General features: G+C 45.0%; 2 protein-coding genes across 10 annotated transcripts in view; one reads left to right on the forward strand and one right to left on the reverse strand.

The window, feature by feature from the left end:
- Positions 1 to 6421, reverse strand: part of NPRL3 (NPR3 like, GATOR1 complex subunit) — a 48530-nt gene extending 42109 nt beyond the window's left edge. For 2 of the 9 annotated variants that reach the window (XM_037157195.2, XM_037157201.2), the window contains exon 1: positions 6282 to 6420. Coding sequence is in view for 3 of the 9 variants with exons in the window: in XM_037157191.2 (XP_037013086.1) it covers positions 5849 to 5966 (118 nt within the window). In the remaining 6 variants the exon portion in view is untranslated. Of the gene's footprint in view, positions 1 to 5848 lie in introns of all 9 variants that reach the window. The other 7 variants (XM_037157194.2, XM_037157198.2, XM_037157191.2 and 4 more) reach the window with 6 other exon arrangements.
- Positions 6422 to 14253: 7832 nt separating this feature from the next.
- On the forward strand, positions 14254 to 15466 carry HBZ (hemoglobin subunit zeta). The gene is made up of 3 exons (XM_037157256.2): positions 14254 to 14378; positions 14893 to 15097; positions 15258 to 15466. The coding sequence occupies exons 1-3, from the start codon at positions 14257 to 14259 to the stop codon at positions 15384 to 15386; spliced, it is 456 nt and encodes a 151-aa protein (XP_037013151.2). The 5' UTR covers positions 14254 to 14256; the 3' UTR covers positions 15387 to 15466.
- The last annotated feature ends 2972 nt before the right edge of the window (positions 15467 to 18438 follow it).

Consider the following 18438-nt stretch of genomic DNA (forward strand, 5'->3'; position numbering starts at 1 on the left):
ATCATAACCCAGCGACCCAGGCAGCCCCTCCCTGATGAACACTTAAGGCTCTGCTCCTCATACGTAACAGGTGCAAACAGATCAAAACATGGCTCAAGAAGAACTCAAAGCCCCAGAGCCCATAACTCTAAGCAACCAAGAAATAGCCAAACTTTCAGATGCACAGTTCAAAACACTGGTGATCAGGATGCTCACAGAACTGGTTGATTTTAGTCACAAATTAGAGGAACAAATGAAGGCTAAACTAATTGAAATGAAGGGAAATGCACAGGAAACCAATAGCGATGAAAAGAAAACTGGGACTCAAATCAAGGGAGTGGACCAGAAGGAAGATAAAAATGACCAAACAGAAAAATATGAAGAAACAAGAATTCAAAAAAATGAGGAGAGACTTAGGAACCTTCAGGACATCTTTAAACACTCCAACATCCGAATTATAGGGGTACCAGAAGGGGAAGAGGAACAGCCACCAGTGGAAAACTTATTTGAACAAATAATAAAGGAGAATTTCCCCAATCTGGTAAAGGAAATAGACTTCTAGGAAATCCAGGAAGCTCAGAGAGTCCCAAAGAAGTTGGACCCAAGAAGGAACACACCAAGGCACATCATCATTACATTAGCCAAGATTAAGCTGAAGGAGAGAATCCTAGAAGCAGCAAGAGATAAGGAGACAGTCACCTACAAAGGAGTTCCCATCAGACTGTCAGCTGATTTCTCAAAAGAGACCTTACAGGCAAGAAGGGGCTGGAAAGAAGTATTCCAACTAATGAAATCCAGAGACCTACATCCAAGATTGCTCTATCCAGCAAAGCTTTCATTTAGAATGGAAGGGCAGATAAAGTGCTTCTCATATAAGATCAAATTCAAGGAGTTCATCATCACCAAGCCCTTATTATATGCAATGTTAAAGGGACTTATCTAAGAAAAAGAAGATAAAAAATATGAACAGTGAAAGGACAGCAAACTCACAGTTATCAACAACCACACCTAAAACAAAAGCAAACTAAGAGGACAGCTAGATCAGGAGCAGAACCATAGAAATGAAGATCACATGGAGGGTTAGCAACAGGGGAGTGGGAGGAGCAGAAGGGGGGAGAAGGTACAGAAAATAAGTAGCATAGATGGTAGGTAGAAAATAGATAGGGGGGGAGGGCAAGAATAGTATGGGAAATATAGAATCTAAAGAACTTGAGACACATGGTCACAAACTAAAGGGGGGAATGGTGGGGGAAGGGAGTGCAGAGTGGAGGGGAATGAAGGGGGGAACAGAACAACTATAATGGCATAATCAATAAAATTAATTTTTAAAAAATCTGACCTTATACCTACAGGATCTACAGACAAAGCCCAGAGTGAGTAGAACGAAGGAAACAATAAAGACCAAAGTGGAAATAAACAAAATATAGTCTAAAAATATAAAAACATCAATGAAATCAAAAGCTGGTTCTTTGAAAAGATAAGACTGATAAACCTTTAGCATACTCATCAAGAAAAAAGGAGGAAGGATCCAATTAAATAAAGTCAGAAATGAAAGAGAAGTGACAACTGACACCATAGAAATACGAAAGATTATAAGAACATACTACAAACCATTATATGCCAACAAACTGAACAATCTGTAAGAAATGGAAAAATTCCTAGAAACATACAATTTTCCAGTATTAAATCAAGAAGAAACAGAAAATCTGAACAGAACAATTACTACTAATGAAATCAGATCAGTAATCAAAGTACCCGCAAGAAACAAAAGTCCTGGACCAGGTGCATTCACAGATGAATCTCACCAAACATTCAAAGAATTAACACATCTCTTTCTCAAACATCATTTAAAAAAATTCAAGAAAATGGTCCCAAATTCATTCCGAGGCCAGCATTACCCTGAATTTAAAACCGAACAAAGACATTACAAAGAAAAAATATTATAGGCCAATATCCCTGATGAACATAGATGAAAAGCTCCTAAAAAAATACTAACAAAGTGAATTCAGCAATACATTAAAAAGATTACACACCCTGATCAAGTGGGACTTATTCCTGGGATGCAAGCTTGGTTCAACATTCAGAAGTCAATTAATGTGACAGAACACATAAACAAAATGAACCATGAAACTCATGATCATATCAATAGATGCAGAAAAAGAATTTGACAAAAGCAAGCATCCACTTATGACAAAGGTCCTCAGCAAAGTGAGAATACAAGGAACATACCTTGTATTCTCATAAACAAATGGGACACATCGAATTAAAAAGTTTTGCACAGAAAAGGAAACCATAACAAAATGTAAATACAACCTCAACATAGCAAGTCTATATATGACAAACCCACAGCTAACATTATACTCAATGGGGCAAAGGTAAAAGCGTTTTCCTTAAGATTAGAAAGAAGACAAAGATGTCCACTTCACCACTTTTATTCACATAGTACTGGAAGTCCTGGCCACAACAATCAGATGAGAAAAAGAAATAGAAGGTATCCAAGTTTAAAAGTAAGAAATAAAACTCACTATTTGCATATGGCATGGTACCATATGTGCAGAACCCTAAAGATTCCACTGAAAACTCTTAGAACTGATAAATGAATTCAAAAAACAGAAGGATATAAATTAATATTCAGTAATAGGTTGCATTTTTACATACCAAGAATGAACTACCAGAAACATAAATTTAAAAACAATCACATTTACAACAACTGCATCAAAAAAAATTAAATACCTAGGAATAAATTTAACCAAAGAGGTAAAACACTTGGAAAGATTATAAGACATTGAAGACAGAAACTGAAGAAGATACAAATAAATGGAAGCATATACCATGCTCATAAATAGAAAGAATTAACATAATTAGTGTTCACACTACCCAAAGCAATCTATAAATTTAATACAATTCATATCAAAATACCAATGGTACTCTTCACAGAAATCGAACAAATAATTCTAGAATTTATATGAAACCATAAAAAACCCCAAATAGCCAGAGCAATCTTGAGAAAGGAGAACAAACTTGGAGGTATCACACCACCTGATTTCAAACTATACTATAAGACTACAGTAATCAAAATAGCATGGTACTCAAATAAAAGCAGACACACACCACAGATCAATGGAATAAAACAGAGAGCCCAGAAATAAACTCACCTTTGTGTGGCCAATTATTCTATGATAAAGGAGACAAGAACATACAATGGGGTAAAGACAATCTCTTCAATAAATGACGTTGGGAAACTGGACAAATACGTACAAAAAAAAAGACACTACACCACCTTCTTATACCATATACAAAAATAAACCTAAAATAGGTTGAAGACTTAAATGTAAGACCCCAAACCATAAAACTCCTAGAAGAAAACACAGGCAGTAAACTCTTTGGCACTGCACTCAGTAATATTTTTTAAAATATATTTCCTCAGGCAAGGGAAAAACATAAACAAATGGGACACATCGAATTAAAAGGTTTTGCACAGAAAAGGAAACCATAACAAAATGTAAATACAACCTACCATTTGGGAGCAGATATTTGCCAATGGTACATCTGCTAAAGGATTAATATCAAAAATTTATAAAGAATTCATGTAATTTAACACCAGAAAAACAAACAATCCAATTAAGAAATGGGCAAAAGACCTGAACAAACATTTCTCCAAAGAAAATATACAGATTAGACATATGAAATTATCAAAGTAATGCCAATTAAGTGCACAATAAGACATTACTTCACACCTGTCAGAATGGCTACCATCAGTAAATCTAAAAACAAGTGGTGGCGAGAATGTGGAGGAAAGGGTACCCTCATGAACTGTTGGCAGGACTGCAAATTAGTGCAGCCACTGTGGAAAACAGTATCAAGTTTCCTCAAAAAATTAAAAACAGAACTACCTTATGACCCAGCAATTACACTTCTGGGTATTTAGCCAAAGAAATCCCAAGCACTAATTCAAAAATATATATGCAGCATGATTTACAATAGCCAAGATATAAAAGAAACCTAAGTGCTCATCAATACATGATTGGATAAATATACGCATATATACAATGAAATATTCTTCAGCCATAGAAAAGAATGAAATCTTACCATTTGTGGTAAGACATGAATGGACCTAGATGGTATTATGCTAAGTGAAATAAATCAGACAGAGAAAAACAAATATATGATTTAACATGTATGTGGAATCTGAAGAACAAAATAAACAAAACAGAAACAGACTCAAATACAGAGAGCTGATGACTGCCAGATGGGAAGAGGTTGGAGAGCTGGTGAAACAGGTAAAGGGATTAAGAAGTAAAATTGGCAGTTACAAAACGGTCATGGGGATGTAATGTACAATATAGGAAATACAGTCAATACTACTGTAGCCCTGACCAGTGTGGCTCAGTTGGTTGAGCATCATCTCGCAAAACAAAAGGCCACCAGTTGGATTCCTAGTCAGGGCACATTGCCTAGGCTGCCGGTTTGATCCCCAGCTGGGGTGCATACAGGAGGCAATTGATCAATGTTTCTCTCTCACATCCACATTTCTCCCCCTTCCTCCCACCCTTCCCCTCTGAAAAAGTTTTTTAAATAATAATAATACTGTAATAATTATGTACGGTGCCAGACTTATCAGAGGGGTCACTTAATAAATTACACAAACATATAACCATTATGCTGTACACCTAAAACTAATTTTTAAAAAAGAGAAAATAAGAAAGAATAAATATGCTCATTATCCCTTAGATCCAACCATCCCACTTCTGGGAATTAACCCTTTATTCAGCAAAATGATAATGTACACAGAAAGGACACTTTCACTGGTTATAGTAGCAAATGATTGGAAACAACTTAAATACCCATCAACAGAAGATTGGATAAATAAATCACAGTATGTTTATCCTATAATTCTGGTCATAATTCTGAAACTATCTCCAAGATATGATGTGAAAATGAAAACAATACAGCAGAACAGTGCATACAGTGTATTCACTTGAGCTCAGAAAAAAAGTAAAATAATGCGTGCATGTTCTTGCATTTACACAGAACTCCTGCGGTGTCCATGAAGAGCAGGGACAATTACTAAAGAGTAAGTAGTCATCTGAAACAGAGGAGCAAACCTGAGGGTAGGCAGTCAAAGAAAACTGCAGATGGGTCTTTAATTTCATCTTTTTTCCAAGCGGAATACATTAATATGTCGAAAAATAACAATGGAGGCATTTTAAAATGGAGCTGGAGCTGCCATCGCAGAGTAACTGCTTTCCATGTCTTTTGCCTCAAACCTTTAACATGTTAAAGCAGGACAAAATAACCTTTGCACTGGCTTAAGCAGCTTTGTGCCCCAAAGCAAGCAGATACAATGACTACCCAACTGACCACTATGGGACTGCAAATCAAAAACACTGTATAGAATTAACATCACTTCGTTATCTGACCAACAGAGTGCCTTCCTTTTCTCATAACACCCAGGGCCTTTGTCTCTCAATCAGAACCCTATTTGGGACATCCCAAAGAGTTATTCTTATTGATCTCAAATAAGCGCTTGTTGCCTCTTACTTTAGCCTTTTATTGTTAGGTTAACACACGCAGTGTTTACACATTTTTTCAAAAGGCTGCAAACATGGATGAAATGTTAGCAATAGTGGCTTTGGCCTGTTGAATTATGAGTGATTTTTCTCCTACTTTTTACTTTTTTACGTTTCAAATAGTACTCTATAAACAGCAGCCAGCGACTGTATGATCAGAAAAAGAAAAAATAAGTAAATAATGGTCTTCAATTCAAACGTGGGAGGCGGTGAGGCAGGGGCCCCCGCGGCTGGCTGCTCTGTCCCAGCCTCCAGGCTCAAACTCGGAAGCGCCAGTCCCGCTCCCAGCGCTCACTTACTTGTCTGAGACGCCGGGTGCTCCTGGCTTCTCTGGAAGGGGTACCTGAATAGCAGTTTATTGCCCCTGCTCCCCGAGCTCACCAGAATCACGCTGATAGGGCTGGTGTTGTCCCCCATCCTATAGTGGGGCCGCGGGAGCGGAGGTGGAAGGTTGGGAGGGCTCTGAGAACGGGCCGGGGGTGAGGGGCTGCCTTAGGAAGACGCGCCGAGGGCCGGGGCGGGCCTGAGGACGACTGGACTGGGGTGTAGTGTTGGGGAGCTCCGAGGAGCCCGGGACCGGGTAGGTGGAGGAGCTTGAGGAAGACGCACTCCCGTGTGGTGGGACAGGAGGGGAAAGGGGACCTGACGAGGATGCGACCTAGGCCACGGAAACGCCCCGTACTAGAGCCAAGCCGAGAGGAAGCCAGCGCCACAGTCACCAAACCTGCGCACCACCTAGTGCGTCCAACCTGACCCGCAAGATTTCCGCCACAGAGCCAGGCAAAAGCGCAGAGAATGCCTGCGCGCAGGCCGGGAAGTTGCGCAGGCGTGGGCGACGGTGCGCGTGGGCGACAGTGCGCGCGGGCGACAAGGCGCGCGGGCGCCGGAGTGCGCAGGCCCCGGGCTCACTTGGGGAAGCTACGCCTGCGCGTGGAACGGCCGCTTCCTACTCGAGGAGAAGGGAACCGCCCATCAGTGTGAAGGGAAACCAGGCTGCGTCAGCCTTTGGTTCCGGCCAGCTGTCTGTGAACGTTACATTCTTCATTGTAAAAGTAACACTTGCTTTGGGCGGAATGTCCACACTCACAAATATAAAGTACTAAAACGCAGTTTTTAAAAATCACTTATATGGATCATAGACCTAAATATAAGAGCTAACACTTATAAAAATTCTTACCAAAAAAAAGAAAACATAGGGGTAAATAATCGTGACCTTGGATTGGGCAATGATTACTTACAAATGACACCAAATGCACAAGCAACTGAAGGAAAACTTGATTTTATCAAATAAACACTTTTGTGTTTCAAAGGACATCACCAAGAAAGTAAAAGCCCACAGAAAAGGAGAAAATATTTACAATTCATGTATCTGATGAGGGAATTGTATCCAGATTAATTTTTTAAACTCTTACAATAAAAAGACAAGTAACCAATTGAGAAAGTATGTAAGGGAACTGAGTTGATATTTCTCCAATGGATATAGACAAATCTCCAATAAACACAGGGAGATAGATGTTCAAGATCATTACTCATTAGTGTAATGCAAATCAAAACCAAAAAGAGACACCACATCACCCCACTAGAATGGCTATAATAAAAAAGACAAAATAAGCCGGTGGAGGCGACAAACGGCAAGGAGGTGGAGAAACTGGAATCCACACGCTGCGGGGTGGGGGTGTGCAAAACAGTGCGGCCGCGGTGGAAAATAGCCTGGCAGTTGCTCGAAAGGTTAAAGAAAGAGTTCTCAAACAACCAAACTATTCCTAGGTGTATGCACAGAGAAATGAAAACATAGTTTCAGACAAAAACTTGCATATTCATAGCAACATTATTCATAATAGCCGAAAAGTGCAAACAAGCCCAATGTCCAACAATTGATGAGAGGGTGAATATCATTTGGTATAATCCATGCAAAGAAATAGTATTTGATCATAAAAAGTAATGAAGTGCCAACACATGAATTACCTTTGAAAAATACATAGTGTATGATCTCATTTTTATAAATGTCCAGAATAGGCAAATCCACAAAGATGGAAAACAAATTAGGTTGTCTAGGGCTGGTGTAGTTGGAGGTGTGTGACTGCTAATGGGTACAGGGTTTTTCAAGTTGGTGGTAATGGTTGCACAACTCTATGAATATACTAAAACCACTTAATTGCCTACTTTTTCCCCAAAATCAATACATGGCCTTTACTGCATATTTAAAATATCACAAGTAAGCCCTGGCTGTTGTGGCTCAGTGGTTGGAGCACTGGCCAGGGAACCGAAGAGCTGTCCTTTGGATTCCCAGCCAGGGCGCATGCCTGGGTTGCGGGCCAGGTTCCTAGTTGGGGGCATCACTTTGATGTTTCTCTCACTCTCTTACTCCCTCCCTTCTACTGTCTCTAAAAGTAAATAAAATCTTTTGAAAGTGAAAGTAAAACATCGCAAGTAAAGAGGAATCATCTGATGTCTTGCTGTTACTACAGTTGGACAACTACTTACATCATATTCATCAGCCTGTTGAACTGCTCCTTTTTCAGAAATATAGACACCATCCAAAATTGTTCTGATATCCTTATTTTTTAACTGTTGTGTCTTCAGCTGAATTTGGTATTAGTTCAATGTCAGTTCCTTCAAGAATTAACTAATCTTTCTGGGCTTGAGATAACTCAATGAACAACACCTGATCTCATCCAAACTCTGCAGTTGTATTTTATGCCCAAGAAAATTCTGATTCCAACAAGAGAGCCATTACCCTGAGTTACAACGTGGATGGGCAGTGAGCATGCACAGACCTCATTCTGTAACAGAAGGCCAATGTTATAGCCTTGCTCATGTTCTGTGTGTGACTGCAGACAGTGTGAACAATGGCCATTCCTTTCTATCTCCCCACCATTTGTCAACCCGGAGCCTTTTTTCTTGCCAAGCAGACTGAGTTCCACACTGATGTGTTTGAACTCCCTTCACAGGGTGCCTCTAGGGCCCTTCACAATAATTGTGTACCCCTTCACAGTGATGTCAATATTTCCTGGCATGTCAACAGTCTGATTGCTGAGAATAGTCTTCACCCTCACAGTAGATGCAGCAAAAAAAAATTGAATTGCACACTTTAAATGAGTGCAAATTATATCTCAATATAGCTATTTTTAAAAGATAAAAAAAAGCTCCCTGGTGTTGTTGATGAGACAGACCTGGTTCTTCTTGCTGACACAGGTAAAGAATTACAGATCAGCAAATCTAGTAGCATGTAATCCGTTTATTGGTGGCCCATTCCCATGGATGAGAACAGGACTGGGTAGAGTGGGGGGTGAAAGGCAAAGTTCCAGGGCAAAGCAGGGTGAGAAAAGCAAGAGAGGCTGAAGATCAGGGTGGCAAGCCTCCAGACAGCCTGAGGCCGGTGGCCAGAGGCCCAATGGCCTGAGAGCCAAGAGCACCCAGAACCCCCCGAGACAGAGAGAGAGGGAGGCCTTTGTTCTCAGGACTTATACAGTTGGCGGGAAAGGAGAAAAGAAGTTACATATTGATTAATGGGTAAGTGCGGTGCCAGCTTTCCTGGAGAAATGTGACTACCCAAACTTAGGTATGTGTGGGGGTCTATTAGCCTGATCCTTATCTTGCTCCAGACCCCATTTGTTCATCTTGTTGTAAAATAAGTATGTGACAGGAGGCAGTTAATTAAAATTGGGGCACTTTCCAAAGTTATTTATGGGCTCTTTCTGTAAGCATCAGGGACTCCCTCGTAACACAGATAGTGACCAGAGGTAGGCAATTAACCGAAGTTGTTTTATGGGCTCTTCTTTGGGTACCAGGGACCCTCTTCCACATTCTAGACCCTGGAATAAAAACGCAGTTTCAAGGCTTTCTTTCCCAGACAGTGGAAATGCTACATAGAATTTCAAAAACTTCCCTTCTTTCTTGTTAACATAGTGTTTCTTGTGATATTGGAACACCTGGCAACACTATCAGACCAGGCTCAGGACTGTTCAGTTCACGTATGAGACCTGTCTCCTTCTTCCTCCCTGCCTCGGTTTACTATTTATTCTACCTAATTGGTAAAAGGCATTTCCTGGCAACCAGGGTGCTAAATGCTGACCAGTAACATTATTGCAGTCTCAGAGTTCTTCCTATGTTGTCTCCTTCCTCACTGTGGCTCAGTGGATTGAGTACTGGACAGCAAACCAAAGAGTTGCTGGTTCAATTCCCGGTCCAATTCCCTGTCGGGGCACATACCTGCATTGCAGGCCAGGTCCCCATTGGGGGGCTCACCAGAGGCAACCACACATTGATGTTTTTCTTTCTTTCTCCTTCCCTTCCCCTCTCTCCAAAAATAAATTAAAATATTTAAAAAAATAAAAGGTAAAAAAATCAGCCCTGGCTGACTCACTTAGTTGGAGCATCGTCCTGTAACCAGAAGGTTGCAGGTTTGATCCCCGGTCCGAGCGTGTACAGGAGGTAACCAATTGATGCTTCTCTCATGCATCCACATTTCTCTTTTCATTTCTGTCTCCCTTCCTCTCTAAAAGCAATGAAAACATGTCCTTGGCTGAGGACAAAAAATAAAAATAATAAAAATAAATCACCATACCCACCCCACCCCAGTCTTCTCCAGGAGGTGACTGGCTGTTTCCAAATTGTCCCCAAGCCCTTGAAAAGCATGACGACGTAGCCACTTCACTAAAGGATTGCTGAAGTAACCTCATGCACGAAAGCTAACACAAATGTGTATTTGACAAGGCAGATTCATGGGGTGAACCTGCCAGGGTGAAAGGTAAGTGCATTTGAAATGCCTCGGATATTTTTTTCTAAAACTCCCCAAAAGAAAAATAGTATCTTATTCTTTGGTGCATTTCTTTGATTACTGAGGTGGAGAACTGCATCACTTGATTATTTGCCAATGTCTGGGAATTTCCTTCTTGTTTTCCTTATGGGTTGTTTGTTCTTTGATGGTTTGGATATATTTGCTCCACAATAGTTACTCTCTGTTACAGATTCTGCAAGCCTTTTTTCCAGTCTTGTATGTTTTGATGTTCTATATAATCAAAAGCTTTCCAAGTTCTCTCACAATTCCCAGGAGTGGCCCTGGAATGAACATGAGGGCACGGAAGAGGGAAGTGAAGCTGGGAGAGCTGGGCCGATGGGGAAGGGGGACCCCACTGCCTGGAGGAGTGACTAGCTGTAGTAATGGTGGTGTCCCCACAAGGAGTCTGTGGGTGCCCAGACATAAGGACAGGACTCTGGCTCTGGCCTCCTTACTCCAACTTCCCTGGACCATGCTGCTACCTGATCAGACAGTCCCACGGCCCGTGAACCTGGAGGAGCAGGCCTGGTGTCCAGGGACTTGGGGGGGCTGTCTCTGAGCTGCCTCAGAGCGGCTCACAGGGGAGTGGGGAACCCCACTGTTCCCCAATAACCCCTGTGCATTAAGCATAATCATAACACACACCGGAATCCATGAGAGATGAAAGGAGACCACCGTGATCCTGGCACACAGAGGTTCTCATTACATTCCTTCCCAGGCCACCCTCACAGGACTCAGTCAGGTGCAGGGATGTACAGGGCTGGACTGGAGCAAGCAGAGGTCCAAATCCCACTGCACCCTCACCAGCCCCACCTCGGTGTCTACATTTGTCACCTTCATTGGGCTGTTACAGAAATCAGAGCTCCTGCCACTCCCTGGCCAGTCCAGCCTGGTGCTGGCAGCCCGCGGGGCTCCAAGGTAGGCTTTGGGCCCGAGGTTCCCCACCAGGAACAGGACTGAGAGCAGATGGTCTCTAAAGTGTAGCCTTAGCATGAAGCCCTCACACGGTCTCCTGGACAAAGATGTGCCCAGGGCCAACCCTCTCTCAACACAGGGAACATTCTCAAACACCTCACATCTCTAGGTCCTCATTTTTAATTTAAATAACTCTTTTCTAATCTACCGTTTTGAACGTAAGTAGATGCTCTGAATCTGAAACTCCTGACCCTTCCTCCCAGCCTGGGTCCCCTAGACAGGGCCAGGCCTTATCAGTCCTGCCACTCAGTCTGGACCTGACAGAGCCCCCGCCATCTCTCAGAGGGCCAGGTGGGTCTCGAAGACCCTATCTTGGAGCCACTTCCCTACCTCCACCTTCTCTGGGGCAATGTTCCTACCCAGGAAGAATTACTCACCACCAACGACTACAATAATCCCAAATTCACAGTGCCATGATCCTTCCTAACAGTGAGGTGGAGGCCGTTCTAACCCCGCCTGAGATTCAAACAGTGAAACTAAGGCTCAGAACATTATTGGCCTGCCCAGGGTCACCCAGGGGTTGCTCTCAGGGGAGGGTCTGCAAATCCTTGTCTCCACTGAGTGATCAGGGCCCCTCTGAGCTCAGTTCTAGCTACACAAGCTCAGAACAAGCCCGGGGCTTTGCATTCTGCCCAGAGACCAGTAGGTCTCAGCGTCCCGGAGCAGAAGCGTGGGCTCATATCACAGGACACCAAGGCCTGGAGACAGAATAGACTTGCCCAACTCCCAAAGGGTCCACCCCAGACCTAGGTCTCCTCTCTTGCTGGGACTGGTTCCCTCCCTCCACTGCTGAAACTTTGGCATATTTCATAACTTTCCCAAGCCTCCATTTCCTTATCTTAAAACATTAACGATGATCCTATAAAACTTCTCTCTCGGAGAGCTGTGAGGACCGCGTACCCAACAGAGGAGGGTCTGGCACTGCGCAGGGCTGAGAAGGCCGTAGATGAACGCCAGCTAAAACCAGACGGCAGACCTCACCTGCAACCACGAGAAACCCGTGCAAGGTGGGCTGTCACCCAACTCAAAACGCAGCCAAGTTCTTGGAACGGCAACACCTCAGTCTTTGGCCCAATGCTTATTTCACTTGTTTTTTAAAAAATGAGGTAAAATTTGCCTAACACAAAATTCAGCATTTTAAAGGAAATCATTCCGTAACCCTTTGTGTACTCGTGGTGGGTGCAGCCGCCATCGCTGCCTAATTCTAGAACATTTTCATCATCCCAAAGGAAACCCGGCACCGACCTGCAGTCGCCGCCCATCCCCCCCGAGCCCCCGCACCCTCTGACCACTTCCTGCCTCCGTGCATTTGCCTGTTCTGGACATTGCACACAAACGAGATCATAGAAAGACATGGTGATCGTGTCTGACTTCACTCACTCAGTATAATGTTTTCAAGTGTCACCCACGTTGTAGCATGTGTCGCAGCTTCATATTTATGGCTGAACAATACCTTCTTTTTTTTTAAAGATTTTATTTATTTATCTTTAGAGGGGAAGGAAAGGAGAGAGGGGGAGAGACATCAATGTGTGGTTGCTTCTCGTGTGTCCCCTGCTGGGAACTGGCCTGTAACCCAGGCATGTGCCCTGATTGGGAATCGGACCTTGACCCTCTGGTTCGCAGGCCTGCGCTCAATCCACTGAGCTACACCAGCCAGGGCTGAACAATACCTTCTCGTATTCATGTACACCATAATTTATTTATCTGTGCATGCATTGATGGGCATTTGGGTGGTTTCTACCTTTTAGCTATTATGACTAGAACAGTACAACATTCTTTTTTTGGTTTGAAGGCCCGTGCTCAATCCACTGAGCTACACCAGCCAGAGCTTAGTACAACATTCTTAAACAGGACCAAAAAATCACTGACTCTGACTGCATTAAAATTATAAACTTCTGCCCTGGCTGGTGTAGCTCAGTAGATTGAGCATGGGTCTGTGAAGCAAAGGATCTCGGTTCCATTCCCAGTCAGGTCACATGCCTGGGTTGCAGGCCAGTTCCCAGTGGGGGACACATGAGAGGCAACAACACATTGATATTTCTCTCCCTCTCTCCTTCTCTTCTCCTCTCTCTGAAAGTAAATAAATAAATAAATATGAACTCCTGTTCAACCAAAAGCAGCATTCAGAGAGCAGAGGCCAACTACAGACTTGGGGACAGACGGCACATCAAACTGAGGAAAAACTTATGCCCGAGAGGGAGGCGGGCAGGCTTTTCCAGGGGAGTGATGGAGCCAGCGAGTGTCCTGATTCTGGTGGGGGTTACATGACTCTACATGTCAAAATTCACAGAGCAGCACACTAAAAATTCAACTGTATGTTCAAGTAAAATTAAGAGGAATATTTTCCTCATTGTTAAAGCGATGATATGGTGAGCAATCCCTAACAGCAGATCATATTAGCAGAATTCTCTTTTATGACCTCGCTTTTCAAGGGACAGACCCAGTCAGTACACCTTTCCTTGGTGCCAGGTGGGCAAAACCATTGCTTGCTCAGAAGAAACCCAGAAGTCACAGAGCCAAGGGGGAGGGGACCGACACGTGGCCAGAGTGGGCTGGCCACAGGATCCTACCAGGGAGCTATGCAGGCAGCACAGGGCACGTTCCACCCCCACTAGGGTGTGTTCTGGGCCCTGCTTCTCTGGTTTCCCTCCTTTCCTGAGTCTGAACTGGACAAGACGATGCAGAACTGGGCTGCAAATGCAGGCGTGACCTCCTGTGCTGGCTGGGCCCCTATCTCAGCTGGACCCTGGTCAGGCTGTGGCTAACGCCCCCTCCAAGACTCAGCAAGAGTGGTAGGAGTGATAACCCCTCACCCACCTGTCCCACCAGACTCTGACTGCCCATGGTCAGGGGATCTGATAAGAGACCCCACCCCCACGCCTGGCCCCCACCCTGACTCTGTGTATATAAGTGGACCCTGGGGGCTGAGCACCACAGGGGTCAGTCCTGAACATGCCCAGCCCCGGTTCAGCTACAGCCATGTCTCTGACCAAGGCCGAGAGGACCATCATCATGTCCATGTGGGGCAAGATCTCTGCCCAGGCAGATGTTGTGGGCACCGAGGCCCTGGAGAGGTGAGTGCCAGACAGGCTGGGATGGAGCTGGACAGGTGACAATGTAGGGTTACTGAGGGCAGGGGACAGGATAGAGGGAACAGTGAGGAGGGGAAAGAGGGGAGGGATCGGATGAGTTTGAATAGTGGTGGAGAGGCGCTGTCGGCGCCAGTGAGCAGGTGGCTGGGGAGGAGAGAATAGGCCTGGGCCTCTCACGGGAAACCCAGCTCTCAGGGGCCTGTGAACATCTGTTGAATGAAAAAATGAATGAATGAACGAACGAATGACCGAAAGACCGGGCAGGGAGGGTGAGACAGTGCCCTATACTGGATCTGATTCCGATTCTGTCTTTATTTAACATTTTAATGCTTAGTTCAAAGTGATTTTTTTTGCATTAATAATTATGTCTTAAAATGTTGCGTTAAAATATAATTTATTCTGACCGCTGGATTTGCCGGGACCGCTTAAATTTGCGCCCAGGGCAAGGGCAGTGCCGGCCTCACCGGGGTCCGACTCCCCCCCCCCCACCCCGCAGGCTCTTCGCCAGCTTCCCCCAGACCAAGACCTACTTCCCGCACTTCGACTTGCACACCGGCTCAGCGCATCTGCACGCGCACGGCTCCAAGGTGGTGGCCGCCGTGGGCGACGCGGTCAAGAACATCGACAACATCGCCGGCGCCCTGTCCAAGCTGAGCGAGCTGCACGCCTACATTCTGCGCGTGGACCCGGTCAACTTCAAGGTGGGCGCGGGGCCGCGGGGCCGCGGGGCCCGGCGGGGTAGGGCAGAGACGGGGCCGCAGTGCGACCAGGGCAGAGTGTCGGCGACAAGGGCGCCGTCCCCACCCGAAGAGCGCCCAGCCCCACTCCGGCCCCGCCCTGAGCAGCCCTCCCGCCCCCCAGCTCCTGTCCCACTGTCTGCTGGTCACGGTGGCCTCGCACTTCCCCGCGGACTTCACGGCCGACGCCCACGCCGCTTGGGACAAGTTCCTGTCCGTCGTGTCCAGCGTCCTGACCGAGAAGTACCGCTGAGCGCCGTCCAGGGACCGCAGAGGACAGGCCGCGACCCCTCCCCAAGCCCCCTCCTACCCGGTGTCGCGCCAATAAAGAAATTAGTGTACACCGAGCCTGCGTGGTCACTGGGGCCCCTGAGGGGAGAAGGAGCGCAGGGTGGGCTGAGGGTCGCCGGGAGGGCTGCGGGGGTCCTTTGCGCCGACCCGGCGTCTCTCAGGTCGCAGAGGGCGGCGCCCCAGGCGCGAGGGGCGCTGCAGGCGCGAGCGCGCGGCGGAAAAGGAGCCCCGGGCTCTGCTTCTGGGGCGGTAGGTAGGGGGGCCCCGACCCCCGCCCGCCCCCCGCCCCGCGCGTCCTGCTCTCCCCCGACCACCGCGTTACTCTCTCTTCTCACTGCTGAGTTTTTACTGTTTCCTGGGTTTTGCAGCAGGAAGAAGGGAGTCCAGAAGGCACTCACTCACTCACTCACCCCTTCATTCGCAGCCCGTGGCTGCTCCCATGAAACAAGCACTTCCTGGCCCAGAAGAAATTGCTCGCCTTTCTAGGCCAGCAATTTCCAGCCCCTGCGCCACAAGACAGGGGCACTGACCTCTTTTCCTCAGACTGTCCCACAAAGAAGTGAAGACAAACAGCGTTATAATAGCTGTCCGCTGTGAACGAATCAAAATTACACCTTTTTTGTCAGAGAACCAAAAAAAAGTCATCTATTTTTGGGGGTGTCGCAGAATTTTAGTAATCAGTTGATGTGTGCCATGAGATTAAAAAAAAAAAGTTGAAAACTGCTGTTCCAGAGGATGAGTACAGCAGCTAAGATCAACGAAACTCCCTGCCCCATGGAGCGGACACTAGTTGGGTACCGACGTGGTGTGTAGTCAGGTCACAGTTCACAGCAGTAAAAAAGGAAAAGAAACTCACTCTGGCTCTGCACGAGAAGGAAAATGCAAATGAACACTACACTAAAAATTAAAATCCAGCTCTCACATACCTGATGAGCAAAAATTCAATTCTGACCTCACTCTGCTGAAACCCCTGCTGCCTGACGGGTGGGAGAAGGACATGGATGCACAAAGCCGCCAGAGCAGCTTAATTTTCTGAGGACTAGAAAACCCAGAGTCCATCATGAGGCACTGACTGAATAAACCATGAACATCCACGTAACAGAGTCTGTGAACTGGAAAAGAACGGGAACAATTTCTAATAACAGCTGTGAAGTGATGGCTGGGATTTGTTAAGTAAAAAAGAAAAGGAAAAAGAAAGAAGTAGAATGGTGTATATATAGCATAGTAGTTATTCTGTAAGGAAGAAGGGGAAATAGCCCTGATTGGTGAGGCTCAGCAGGTTGGGTGTGATCCTACAAACCAAAAGGTCACCAGTTCAATTCTTGGTGAGGGCACTTGTCTGGTTGCTGGCCAGGTCCCCAATTGGGGGCCTGAGAAAGATGTTTCTTTCTCTTTCTCTCTCCCTTCTCTTCTCTATAAAAATATATAAGTAAATCAATAAAATCTTTAAAAAAGAGGAACTAGAAATATGCATGTGTACACACGTGAGTGTGCATTGTATGTGGACATTTGTACACATGTGTGTGTCTTCACAGTCTTATGTGTGCGCTCATGAATGTAACGTGTGTGTTTGCTGGTTTTTGAGAAAACTATGGAAGGATAAACTAGAAATGAATAGTTTTGATCTTTCAATTATGTAAATATTTTACACCATCACAAAAAGGCATTTCTCTCCCTCTCTCCTTCCCTTCCCCTCTAAAGATAAATAAATAAAATCTTTAAAAAAAATGTAATTACAAAGAACAAAAACTGAGAACAGCAAAACTGAAAACCAACTTAAATAAACCTGCATAACCCTAACTGGTGCTGCTCAGTGGCTTGGGCGCAGCCCCACAGAGCGAAGGGCCACTGGTTGGGTTCTCAGTTGGTTGGGGCACACGCCCGGGTTGTGGGTTTGGCCCCTGGACCAGACACGCATCAGAGAGGCAACTGATCAATGTTTCTCTCACACATCAATGTTTCTCTCCTCTTTCTCCATCCCTTCCCCTCTCTCTCAAAGTAAATAAATAAAATATTTTTAAATGAACCTGTGTAAGAATACAATAATACAATCAACAGGAAAAAAAAAGAATTGTTACAAATGACTTCTGAGCAGAGCACCTTGGCTATATGAGCAAAGGAACCGCAAAGAAATCCTTATATTCCCTCAGTAGTTTCTTGGTCACAGTAACACAGACATTGTAATTTCATAAACTTTTGTGTGAAATATCTTCAAACTATAAAAAAACTGCAAGAATAAGAGATGGAGAAATGATGTCCGCCAATGGGTACAGGGTTTTTTTAGGGGTTGATGAAAATATTCTAAATTTATTGTGGCAATGGTTGCGTGATTCTGTGAAGATGCTAAAACCATTGAATTGTATGCTTTCAGTGGGTGAATTGTGTGGCCTATGAATTATGTCTCCATACATTCGTAAAATAAAATAATAAGACAAAACACTCCCAAGGACTCCTCTTCGAGATCCCCTAATTTTAACATTTCACCACCTTTGCCTTCACTGGCTCTTTCTTTCTGAGCCACTTGAGTGTAGGATGCAGATATGATTTCCCTTTAATATGTTTATATAACGTGTGTATTTCCTAAAGCCAATAAGAACACTCGCCCACACAGCCAGAAAACCACCACCAAAATCAGGAGATCGATGCTGACCCAAAGCCACCGATGCAGATTCCACACTCTGGTCGTCCTTCCCAGTCACACCCTCTACTGACCCAGGGTCGCACTTTGCGTTTAGTCTCCTTCAGCCTGGCTCTTCAGTCTGTCCTTGCAACATCTTAACAGTTGTGAAGAGTACATGCCACTTGCTTTGTAGGATGCCCCTCTGTTTGAGATGTGTCCTCACAAAGAGATCTTGGTCACCATTTAGGGCAGCAGCACCACAGAAGCGGGACCGTGCACAAGCCGATGCACCCCACCGGGCACTCGCTGTTGACTGGTCTCTTCACCGGTCATACTCACTTTCACCAGTTGAAATGGTGCCTGCCAGGTTTCTCCACCGCAAAGTTAATTAGTA

Source organism: Artibeus jamaicensis, unplaced genomic scaffold (genome assembly GCF_021234435.1).
Source record: "Artibeus jamaicensis isolate MK-2021 breed Jamaican fruit bat unplaced genomic scaffold, CSHL_Jam_final contig_700, whole genome shotgun sequence".
NCBI lineage: Eukaryota > Metazoa > Chordata > Mammalia > Chiroptera > Phyllostomidae > Artibeus > Artibeus jamaicensis.

What these genes read in the sequence shown, in the direction of transcription:
- HBZ (XM_037157256.2), top strand. Translation starts at nt 14,257, where the DNA reads ATGCCCAGCCCCGGTTCAGCTACAGCCATGTCTCTGACCAAGGCCGAG. An exon ending in GGCACCGAGGCCCTGGAGAG is followed by an intron (nt 14,379 to 14,892) that starts GTGAGTGCCAGA and finishes CCCACCCCGCAG; the next exon opens with GCTCTTCGCCAGCTTCCCCC. An exon ending in TGGACCCGGTCAACTTCAAG is followed by an intron (nt 15,098 to 15,257) that starts GTGGGCGCGGGG and finishes CCCGCCCCCCAG; the next exon opens with CTCCTGTCCCACTGTCTGCT.